Here is a 12420-nt window from a genome sequence, read left to right as displayed (position 1 = left end):
ACCATGTAAATCAAGTGTTTAGCACCAACCTGGCCCAGAATAACTGCTTAGGAGTAAAAACTATCAACATGCAAAGACACAAAGCCAATCCAGGCCATCCAACATCAAATGAATGGAATTGGGACATTCAAAAATATGACCAAAAGACATCTGGATAGTTTAGGGAACAAGAGGTGTCCAGAAGGGACTTCCCTGGTGGTGCAGTGGTTAAGAATCTGCCTGCCAATGCAGGGGACACAGGTTTGAGCCCTGGTCTGGGAAGATCCCACATGCCGCGGAGCAACTAAGCCCGTGTGTCACAACTACTGAGCCTGCGTGCCACAACTACTGAAGCCCATGCACTTAGAGCCCATGCTCTGCAACGAGAAGCCACCGCAATGAGAAGCCTGTGCACCGCAACGAAGAGTAACCCCGCTCCCCACCACTAGAGAAAGCCCGCGCCCAGCAATGAAAACCCAACGCAGCCAAAATAAGTAAGTAAATAAATAAATAGTGTCTTAAAAAAAAAAAGAGGTGCCCACAAAGGTCCAAGGAATCCTAGCAAAAAAACAAATAGGACTTATCCCAAGAGGGACAGAAAGCAACATGAATCCAAGGGAAGAAAATTCCAAAGTCCTCTAACGCTAGAAGGATTGCTACACTCCCAAGTGTGTGGCATCCACACTGGGGTTTGTCCAAGCACACAAACCTCTTAGGCAGAACATTTCTGTAGAGTTTAAAACAAGCTGACCAAGAAAAACCCAGCTTGCTAGATGAATCTCTGAGTCAAAAGTGTCCTTTTCTTTGCTCAAATAGCTATTCTCCTACTCCCACTCGCCTTGAAAACAGCTCGTGTTCTTGATAGAGGCATCTCTCTGATCCAAGTTTTTCCTGTCAGATGAACCTCTGAAATCTGCTTCGCAGCAACAAAGAATTTCCTAACCTCCTTCTCAGGCCAACCACACTTTGGATTGCTTAAAGCTGGCAAGATGCTGGTTCTCATCCAAAGAGAGACGATTTTTATTATTCCAGAAAGGAAAATCGAACCATGAAACTTGTGAACAAAGACTTCTTGTTTATCATTTTTTCAGGGGAATCAATTTGGTTCCATTCAGCCAAGACAAAGTATTAACATTTTCCTCTTAAAAGAGACCTGGCCTAGGAGGCAAAGATTTCTTGTTATGCAATTATCTGTATACAATTATTTGTTAACTTCCAGTCAACGGTGGGCTCCTGGAGGGCGGAGAAGAAAGAGGCTGGCAGTCATCCCTGAGTTTCCAAGGGCCCAGCACAGGGCCAGGTATAGACTGGGTGGGTGCTTGGGATATGGCCTACACAAACAGGCATCAATCTCAGCCATCCACACCCTCTTTGTCAATTTCATCAACACAGACATTGGACCATTTCCCAGGCAGCAACCTGGATCACTTAAAACTCTAAATAGGTCACTGAGGGGTTGCCTTTGGTCACAAACTCATTCACCAAGGTGTTTATCGAGGGCTTCCTGATAGACCAGAGGATAAATGACAAGAGCCCTTATGTGACTGGTGCACCAACTGAGCAGATGAACGTGGCTGCCAGTCAGCCACCTCAGGGCTGCAGCCAGGGGCTGCCTCTGTCGCTGAAAGGCTGTGCTTCCGGGGACTGCTCTGGTGCCCCGTGCAATGGCAGGGCCTGGAATCCCAAGGAAACCTAAGCCCTGGTGTGTGTTAGGAAAATGAGGAGGGCAATAATCCAAGCCACCTGCAGTGGAGGTTTAGCCAACTGACACTCACGTCTGGGCCCAGCTCCCTTGGGTCGGGCCATAGAAGGGATGTGTTAGCTGCCATCCATTTCCTCACTGGGCTTCAAGAGGTCTCCGGTTCCTTCTAATGAATGAACATCCCTTCAATTTAAAGGTTCAAAAGCCTGGGTGTGGGCCTCTACATCCACTGGGAGGAGTGGAATACAGGGACAATGGAACCTCAACAAGTCATGGAGGAGCAGCAGTAGCACAGCCCCCCTCTCTCTGGGGACAACTTTAAAGTCCCCTCCCATTGCCCCCAACACCTCCACCACCACCACAAAGATAAACGACGGTGGCTGCTGTGTCCACCCTCCAGGAACTAGGCCCACAAGACCAGCGCAGAGGGCAGCAGAAAACACTTAGGCCGTGCGGGCCACACAGTCTCTGTCGCACCTAGTCAACTCTGCTGTTTAGCGCAAAAGTAGCCGCAGACAAGATAAACGAATGTTCCAATAAAACTCAGCTTATAAACTTTCACAAAGCCACATTTAACCTCTGTGGTACTCTGCTTTTTCTACCCTCTTCCATTTGTTTTCCACATACAGGAGGCAAATCAATAAATGGACCTTATATCCCACTAATGCCTGCATGCTGCAGATTGAGGGATATTGTGCCAGATCCAGGACGGCCTCTGGGTATAGACCTCAGGGCTGGGTACAGGCTGGCTGGGTTCTAACTGCCTCCACACCCAACAGCCCTGTGACCTCAACAAGTGACTCCACCTCTGTTTCAGTTTCTCAGCAGTAGGACTAAGGTGAGCTAATGCATAAAAAGCACTCAGTCAGCCCCTGGGGCAGGTAACCTTTGACCTTCACATGACAATGCCCAAGAGGTACCGTCACACCTTTGGGAAGGCCAGGAGACTGACCTAGGAGATGAGTGACTCTTACAGCACATCCAGTCTGCCTGACACCCACGTCCACAGCCAGCCGCCACTCCCCACCATCTCTCTACCAGAACTGGGCCTGCCTGGTGTGGAGGGAGCAGGCGGCATCCAGGCTCTATTAAGCTTTATGGCTCTGAAGTGTAGGGTTTTCAACAGGTACAAGGGATCCAGCCTGGAATTCAGCTAAGCTGCTGAGCCAAGGTTTCTCTAACGGCTCTTCCTGGGATCTAGCCACTTAGCTTACCCTTACAATTCATTTTCAAGGCATCTACTCTGCAGCTGGGTATCAGGAGCTGCAGTAGCAGCAACCATGCCTCACAGTGGCCAGAAGCGGCAGAAGGCAGGGCAGATACGGGAAGGTAACATGAGGCCTGGTAAAGGCAGTACCAACTTCTACCCAACTCTAAATGAAGTCCCGAGGAGAGAAGGGCTCCTTGAACACTCTGAAAACTGTTCCGCTTCAAGAAAAGCACGAGACAAGCCTGGCTGCTGAATGAACAAAACCTTAACTGACTCAGCCAAATCACCAAGGGGTGGGAGAATCTTGGAGATGGGACAGACCGTGTTCATTTCTCTCGGACTCTGGTGAGGGTAAAGGACGGACTTAAGGGGACGTGACTGGTTAGCAGTGCATGAGGTGCTAGAGCCCTGGTTTCCCTGGTCTCAGGAGGCCTACCAAGGCTGTAGCCCTGACTCAGACTCTGATTGCAAAAGATGAGCAGGGGAAGGTAGCCAAAATGAGCTCAAGAAAGCATGACTGTTGCACCATCGTATAATAAGGACACTGAGCCAGCAAGAAATGCCTTAAGATGGCTTCCACTTAGTTGAAACCCCAATCAGCTCCTTGCAATTAAACTGCTGACCAGAAACCTAAGAAGTGAAAGATAAATTGACTTCCTTCAAAAACACAGATGTTATTCTTACCTCTGTTTATATACCAGACTGTAAATTCTATCTAGAGTTTTTCTCTAGTAGGGACAACAGGAAGATAAAGAAACCAAGATTCTCTGAATGCCAAGCATTGTGTGGGTGTTCTGCATATGCCCATTTGACCGCAATGCCCCGAGAGGAGGGCATTATCCTTGGTGGCCACTGCACGCTGAACACAATCTCATCTGCCTCCACACCCACGCTGTTTCTTCATATCCTGTTGCCACCTCCAATGTTCAAAAGATGTCACCACTTGCCTTACAAATAGCGAGCTGAGTCACCAGTTCACACAGATGAAAAATAACAAAAATAAAAAAACAAGAAAGATCCTCTACCCAGAGCAATTTGGCCAACAGAAGCAAACTATGCTCTGAGCAAATAACCTATGTACTACTAAAAAAATTATTCCAAAAGCAGGATGCAACTATGTCTACACCAACTAAGAGGCCATGTCTTCATCTTGGTCATCAACTGACTATGGGTCAGAAATGTATTTTTCTTTTTTGTGTGTGTGTGTTACGCAGGCCTCTCACCGTTGTGGCCTCTCCGGCTGCGGAGCGCAGACTCCGGATGTGCAGGCCCAGCAGCCATGGCTCACGGGCCCAGCCACTCTGCGGCATGTGGGATCCTCCCGGACCGGGGCACGAACCCGTGTCCCCTGCATCGGCAGGCGGACTCTCAACCACTGCGCCACCAGGGAAGCCCCAGAAATGTATTTTAAGAACTGCCCTCACGGGCTTCCCTGGTGGCTCAGTGGTTAAGAATCCACCTGCCAATGCAGGGGACACGGGTTCAAGCCCTAGTCCGGTAAGATCTCACATGCCGCGGAGCAACTAAGCCCGTGGGCCACAACTACTGAGCCTGCACTCTAGAACCCGTGAGCCACAACTACTGAGCCTGCGTGCCACAACTACTGAAGCCCGCAGGCCTAGAGCCCATGCTCCGCAACAAGAGAAGCCACCGCAGTGAGAAGCCCATGTACCACAACGAAGAGTAGCCCCTGCTCACCGCAACTAAAGAAAGCCCACGCGCAGCAACAAAGACCCAAGGCAGCCAAAAATAAATAAATTTTTTTTTAAATGTGAAGAACTGCTCTCATAACCTCATATTGTTACTAAATCCAGGCAAAAAACTTTGCACAATGTCTTCAAGACTGCATCTTCATGAACTATCAAAAGCAAAAGAGGTCTGCAGCAAAGACACAGCCAATAATTTTGGAAAGCCAAATCCATGATACCAAACAATCTGTTTACCTTAACCTACTCAAATGAACTTCATGTGCCACCCAAACAGGCAGCCTTTCCACTCTTTCCACTGGGTTCTAACTCTGAAACCGATCTCAAACCATTTGACAGGATTCCCTCCACCAATGAGCAGACTGCTCCTACGGATCTTGGAATCAGCTTATTAAATACCAACTGCCGGAAATCTCAGAAACAATCCTTTTTTTTTCTCCTATTATGTCAGTCGTTATGTTACCAAGGTACAGGTGAGCACCTTGCTCATTTAGAAATTCAGCCACTTCACTTCCTATTTGCTCTGAATTATTTTCTTCTAACCTCCTAAGCTGGGTCAGAACCAGCCACTGTGGTACTAGAAAATATCGTCCGCAGGGACCAAAATTAGGTTCTCTGGAATATGGTTTGACCTAAAGCTACCCACAGAGGCTTGGAAATAGTTTCATTAGAGATTTTCGCCACAAAGGTTATTTATCGTAACTGGATCTGGCCTACACAACAAGATGGTTCTAGGAACCTGATAACCACAGAAATGTAACAGAAGCGAACAAGTAAGGCAACCCTGAGACATCCATTTTTCGCACATCAGGGAAGGGAAAAGATCTAAGAGAAAGGAGCGGAGGTAGAGGCATTATTCAACAACAGATTACTGAACCAGCCCAATATGAAATTGTCTACGTTCAACTGGAGGGGAAATCACAAACTCAGAAGCAACCATTCGTCTCTAACTTGCCAGCCAACAGCTGGGAAAGCCTTCATTTCTACAGGTGCAAAACAATTTTCCCTTGGGATCAGCCTTCCTGGCTGAGGCAAAGCCATACTAGTGGTTTTCTAAAATAGCTAACTCTACTTTAAGAAAACTCCAGTTTGTTAAGAATCAAATTGTAAACCTTCAGAGCAAATCGAAACCCTATCTGGGAGATAGTACAGATGATGAATTAGCAACCCTTTTGCAGAATCACATTTTTTTCTTTTGAAGAGCAAATTTGAGGGGAATAAAAAATATAAAGGGGTCATGACCAGAATAACTGTTTTCATGGTCACAAGTAATTTTGTTTCTACTGGGAGATTTTTATTTGCTTTCAGATTAAAGCTCTCCCCAGAGAACATAAAAATTTTAAAGATTACAAGTGTATAAGAGCTGCTGTTAAATCATGGATTCTGAGTGACACCCTTTTTTTTTTTTTTTTTTTTGCAACATCCATTAATTTGAAATTTAACTAATACTGGTACATCAGTTTGAGGGGGAAAAGGTAGTACTGTGACATTTCAAAAACAAAGACTACTGAAATAGTTTGACATAATTACTGGGGCTTCTTGGATTTGATGGATGAGATTCCTTTGAGAAGGAAAAAACAATAAACCCTTGTGTTGATATGCCTGAGAGTTTTTAAGTGCTTGAGGAAATATTTTAACATTAATGACTGCTAAAATTTTCACTTATAAAAGAAATGCAATTTCCTTAACATTTCATTTTAAAAGTAAAGTTAAAAAAGCATCCTTCTACACTTAGCCCTTGTCACTTGGAAGGTTCATCTGTTAGCATCCAGTTTCTGCACTTGGCTCCTGGAGGAGAAATTTTACAAAGGATGGGAAACTTCAAATAAATGCAATTCATTTTCGGCTGACCCTGCGCACTGGAATAGTGTGTTCAGTTTGTGCTTCAGACATTGTTTTGCAGGAATACTGGACTGTGTGGACACTTCTTCCTCCCACAAATGATTTTACATACCTAAGATCATCACAGCAGTTGTGAACATACCGAGAGGAAGAACAAAACAAGTGGCCCACTGAATTGCAGTTTACATGTTTCCTCATCTAAATGTCGGCGAATTTTTTTTCTCCTAAGAATGGAAAAAAGGAAACAGGATCTTGGGAGGGGAAGAGGGCTGTGTGTTAAAAAGTTTTCTCTAACAAAGTATGTCAGGGACCAAAAGTGGGCAAGAGGGAAAATGGAACTTCAACGTGTTTTGTCTTTTAACGGAAGAACTTATGCTTGTAAAACACATCAGAAGTAGTGTTTGGTTCTGCAAGTCATTTCTGTTGCTGTTTTTTCCTTGTACATGTAGGAGAGGGGGGACTGGGGGCCGGAGGAAGTGTTCTCTCCACCATGGCTGGGCGTGTAACACGTTTGCATCGACTTTTCACGGTCAGGCATGTGCTTTCGAACAAAGGAACAGTGGAGACAGGGAGAGGAAACTGAGGCTTGACACACTTTACAGATTTGGTGCTTAAACAGTACTTTACAAATGACTTGCTTAATTTAAACGTCCATCACCATAAGAGACATCGGAGTCAAATGAGAAAATTGGATCTACTTGAACCACAATCTTTTGGGGGCGGTTGGGGCAGAGGGGAGGGAGAACATTTAACTTGCACGCAAGCATCATAAACCAAATTCAGTAACCTCGTCTCCTACAAATGGACTTGAAGTATCCACTTTCTTCAAAGATGAAGGCTGGAGACAAAGCAATGGACTGAAATGGCAAGAGGGATACCAAGGGCTTGAAAACATATGGGCCTTTTACAGAGGTTTTTGTCATGTTACAGTAATACACTTTCTTTTTTGAGAAAACTGTGTACATCAAATTTTTAAAATTAAACATCAAAAAGGATGTGCAAGTCTAAAAGGGCTCAACAGGGTTAGAATCCTGATTTGAACATATAAATTCACGCTCTCAAGCATCACTTTGGTCTAAAGGCGAGGAGGAAGGCAGGCAGGACAGGGACAAAAAGAGGGAGATAATTGAATTACTCAATAAAAGAGGCTACTTACCATCCCAACCCATTGTAAGACATACACTTCTGACATAAGAGAACTCCTTAGAGGTCGAATAAAGCGTGTAAGCACCTTTGAGTAATGCACCTGCCCCCAAGAGGGGGCCCGGAAGCCCAACGTGGGCTTAGCGAACAGACCTTTGCTAATCTGTTTATTTCCTTGAACTGGAGTCAGGCTGCGATGGGCTGCGATTCCCAGGACGATACATTTAATTAGAACAAAACAGAACAAAACAAAAAAAAATTTTTGTAAAAGCTCACCAAACTGCTGCACTTGTGTCTCTGAATGTGGGTGGCATTTCTTTTAAAAGGCAAAGTATGGTCTGTGAAGGAGAAAGGGAAAAGGGGAGGTGGGAGTGGGGAGAAGGGGCCGTGGTGCCTGGCATGGGAAGCCCTAGCTAAGACCCCTGTCTAAGGGAGGGTCCTCTGCGACTCCCCAGCCCCGGGCTGCGACGGGGCAGCCATCTGTCCAGCGCCTTCTCTTCCCCTCCCCACCCCCACTCCCTCCAAGACTCACTTTCCTGCCGGCTGAAACCCTTCTACGATTTCCAAATCCACTCTCTAGCCACCTCTTCCCCTGCCCCACCAAAAGAGTGGGCGAACCCTGCACCCCAATCTTCTGCTGGCGCAGGGTAAATGGGGCCCCAACCTCTCGCTGAAACGCGCCGGGCTGGCCCCTTTATCACCCTCCAGAGAAGGGCATGGGGCGAGCCCATTTCGCACTTAATAAAGGGGAGGGGGGCGCTGCCTTTCACCCCTTGCCAAAGCACAAGGAAACCTCGTTTTTTTCTCCCGGAAGGGATGGCGCCCCATTTTAGCCCGAAAAAGGAGGGAACCCCACGAGAAAGAGGGGACCAACTTCCTCTCCAAGGCAGGGAAACCAAACCTCACCAGCTTCCCCCACGACCCCCGCCAATAAACGCATCACCTACCTACGAAAATCAGGAGGACCCCTCCCTTTAAGGAAAGCATGGGGAAGGGTCTTCTCCCCCCAAAAGAGGCAGGGGCTTACAAAGGGGCGAGAGATCCTCCCAATTTTGCCCCCTAGAATAACAGGGAAACACCTCCCGCCAAAAAAAAAGTGCAAGAAGCCCCCACCGAAAGGACCCCCCGTAAGGATGGAGAAAGAAATTAACGAACCCCCACTTCCTGCCTCCTACAAAAGCTAGGGTACCTCTCCAAGTAGGGCAGGGCACACCTCCCCCAGGAGAAAGGATACTGCCGGGTTCTGGGAGCCCCCCCCGACTCCAAACCCCTAAGAGCGGGGCTGTTGCTCGAGATCCCCCCGAAAAGGGTCCGGGGGCCCCTCCCCCATTCCCTTCCCCGAAGCCAGGCGACGGGCAGGCGGGCCCGTGGCTGCCAGCTCCGGGAGCAGGGGAAGCCAGGAACCCGGTGGGCCTCCGAAGCCCCCCCGCCCCCGGCGCCCCCTCCCCAGGGCGGGCGCGGGGGGTCCGGGGGGCGCCTCCTCACCTTCCCCTCAGCATGGCGCCCAAAAAAGACAGAGCGAGAGCGAGGGAGAGCGGGCGAGCGCCGCGAGGGGGGGGAAACGCATGAGGCCGGGAGAGAAAGCAAGTGAGAAAGAGCGAGCGAGCGAGAGACACCCACCGACCCCGCCCTTCCTCCTCCTCCTCCTCCTCCTCCTCCGCGGCCCGGCCCAACATGGCGGCCGCCCCCCTTCCTCCTCCTCCTCAACCTCCCCCCGGGGACGCCGCCCCGGCCGGGCCGGGGGCCTGACCTGTCGTCAGGGAGCGGGAGGCGGTGGTGGAGGAGGTGCGGGGTGGCCAGGCAGGCGTCGGGGGAACACGGAGGAGGCGAAGGCGTTGATGGCGGTGGCGGCGATGGCGGCGGCAGCGACTCTGATGGCGGCGGCGGGGGGGTCCCGGGCGCGGCCTCCATAGTTCCTTTTGGGGGGGAGGGGATGTTAATGCACGAAAAAGGACTGCTTGGGCGTGGCGGGAGGGGCACACTTCAGCTCTGAGGGCTCCTGATAGGAATGGGTATATATTTTTTCAGTTTCGGAATCACCTCTGCGCCGACCTCCGCGTAGGCCGCGCGGCCTAGGCCTCAGCGGGCCGCTCGCCGCCTGCTTTCTCCGCAGCCCACCCTTGGGGTCACTCGCTCAGAGGCGCGGGACCCTCATCGGGGCGAGAGCAGCCCCACACACACACCGCTGCGGGCCCGGGGGTGGGAGACCCGGGGGACACGGACACTGGTGGGTGGTTCGGTGTAATTAGCGCGGGCCGCGCGCAATGGAGCAAGCGAGGGGGAAAGGGAAAAGAGGAGAGCGAGCGAGGACGATTAAAAAAAAAAAAGGAATTTAGGAAAAGGAAACGGGCCGCAGAGACAGGCCGACGTCTGTCTGTCAGCCCGCCCTTGGTGCCCCGGCTTCCCGGCCCCTGCCGCAGTCAGAAATTCACACAAAATGGCGGCTCGGGCCCGGACGTGCCAAGAGGCTGAGGCGGGAGGAAGCGCGAGGTGGGAGGGGGAACTGGGAGGTAGAGGCGGCGTCACGTGGAGGAGAGAAGCACAAACTGCTCTCCCGAAGGGCCGCGGAAAGAGCCGAAGGGAGAGAGTGAGGCCGAGGCAAGGCGGAAAAAGCCGGAAGGAGCTGAGCTGAAGATCGCGAGGGGCGGAAAGAGCCGAAGTTGTTAACGGGGGTGGAGCTAGAGAAAAATGGGAGGCCCCGGGGAGCCGGAAATAGCCGAAGCGAATCGGGACTGGGAAAAAACAAGGAACTAAGGTGATCCGGAAAGAAGCGAAGGCGGTGTCTATGGTGGGTGACAGGAGGCGGAAACAGCCGACTGACGCCCGGCGGCGATAATAGGATTTAGACGGAAAGAGCTGAAGTGTGGGGCTAGTGAAGCGATTAATTAAGACAGTGAAAGACTGAGGAATTCGCTCGAGAGCAAGCGGGGAGAACCGAAAATTGCTACCTTGAGGGAAGGCGGGAAGAGTCGAAAGTTTTAGGTGGGAGAATGGGAAAGAAGGAATTCGGGCTATGGAGAGAAAAAAATAACCGAAGGCTGGAGACCGGGTGCCTGGAGTTGTAGGTTTCCGGAGGATGAAGCAGAACAGGCCCGGAGATGACATCATTAGAGACCTGGGTTGATGATGTTATCCTTGGGCGGTGCGGGTGGGCGGGGAGGGCGGTCCTTGGTAGTGCTTTGGGGGAGTTAAGAACCTAGAGCTTGCTTAGTAGGTGAAAGATCTTAAATGCTACACATGGGAGCGGTGACTGGGTTCGAGTATAAAAACGTAAAATCTTTTGATCCTCACAACTGTACTAAGGGGAGCTACTATTGGCTGCCTATTTTTTTAAGTGAGAATTATTTATTTATTTATTGGCTGCTTTGGGTCTTCGTTGCTGCACGCGGGCTTTCTCTAGTTGCGGCGAGCGGGGCTACTCTTCGTTGTGGTGCGCGGGCTTCTCATTGCGGTGGCTTCTCTTGCTGCGGAGCGCGGGCTCTAGGCGCGCCGGCTTCAGTAGTTGCAGCACGCGGGCTCAGTAGTTGTGGCGCACGGGCCTAGTTGCTCCGCGGCGTGTGAGATCTTCCCGGACCAGAGTTCGAACCCGTGTCCCCTGCATCGGCAGGCAGATTCTTAACCACTGTGCCACCAGGGAAGTCCAAGCTGCCCGTTTAATGGGTGCAGACTGAACCTCGCGGTGTCTAGATAATTGGCTCAAGGTCATAGGATTAGCCTTAAGGAGAATAACAAGATTTTAAATCAGAGCTAGCATTCCATTGCCCCCTGCAAAAATTCTGTTCAGTCCTGTTTACAAGAGAGGATCTTCATTCGATGCTTTTGTGAGCTCCTTGTACAGTGCCAAGTTCTGTAATGGGTGAATGGAACATGTTTCTTTTTGGAGCTTAAAAACTGATAATGCCCCAGGGGAAAGAAACTCTAAATTGAAGAGTGAGCGGGGGCTCCTATTATACTGGGGGACAGGGTTGTTTAAACTGAGACATGAAGAAGAGATAATTCCAGGCAGAAGAAATAGCTTATTTCAGGCCCTGAAACAAGGCAAGGACCACTTAGTTTCCAGGAACAGAGAAAATCCTGGAGACAGAGGCACCAGATCACCCGCTATATTAATATTACTATAAAATTTTAAATGTCCCAAACCTGGTCTGGGACACAAGCTCTTTGTGTGGGTAATTTACAACCTCCTTTAGGGAAGAAATTGGCATTCCTGATAAAGTGAAACGATTAAGCCATTTTCTATTGAATTTTGATGGAATGAAAGTTCTGGGAAATCAGTGGCCCACCCAGTTAACAGTCAGCTGACTGCCAGCCAAGAATCTGCCATTTTAACTGGATCATCTTTTCTTCCTGGATCTAATCTGTAGTCTAATAGGGTTATTTAACAATTCTCTTCTATAAAATGACCTTATCAAGAGAAAATGTTTCAGTCGGCCTACAAGAGACCTTTTTTCCTTGCATGCATGATTGTAATAAAACATTGGCACATGCTCATAACTAAATTGTCCAAAAAAGGTGTTTTTTTTTTTTAACACACGGAGAGCTAGTAGAGCAGGATTGTGAGAATGGAAAGGAAAAGCACAGAAGTGGGTCATTATGTGTAATTGTGAAAGGTGCCATTCCCCCTCTATGCCTTGATTTCTGAACCCCGTGTATTCTAGTTATAGACAAAACAATACTAGGTGAGACCACAGACCACGTCTAGGAAGATGGTACCCTGTCCTTTCAAGATGTGGTCTCCAGTTGGCACCATTTCTGAAGCTTCAATAAGCCACAATTCTAGACGGCCATCTGCTTTTAGGTAATGAGGAAAATGAAAGTATCAGCGAATCCCAGGAAGC

General features: G+C 49.2%; 1 protein-coding gene across 6 annotated transcripts in view; it reads right to left on the bottom strand.

Annotated features, from left to right (window-relative positions):
- The window catches only part of ZC3H4 (zinc finger CCCH-type containing 4), a 42300-nt gene extending 32802 nt beyond the window's left edge, over nt 1-9498 (bottom strand). For 2 of the 6 annotated variants that reach the window (XM_060083774.1, XM_060083780.1), the window contains exon 1: nt 9333-9498. In XM_060083774.1, the coding sequence (XP_059939757.1) occupies nt 9333-9493 (161 nt within the window). In that variant the 5' untranslated portion in view covers nt 9494-9498. Of the gene's footprint in view, nt 1-7595; nt 7631-7858; nt 7921-9067; nt 9155-9332 lie in introns of those variants that run through there. The other 4 variants (XM_060083775.1, XM_060083776.1, XM_060083779.1 and 1 more) reach the window with 4 other exon arrangements.
- Nucleotides 9499-12420: the final 2922 nt, after the last annotated feature.

The sequence above is a fragment of the Mesoplodon densirostris genome, chromosome 19 (assembly GCF_025265405.1).
Source record: "Mesoplodon densirostris isolate mMesDen1 chromosome 19, mMesDen1 primary haplotype, whole genome shotgun sequence".
NCBI lineage: Eukaryota > Metazoa > Chordata > Mammalia > Artiodactyla > Ziphiidae > Mesoplodon > Mesoplodon densirostris.
This window is presented reverse-complemented; position numbering and strand designations above follow the sequence as displayed.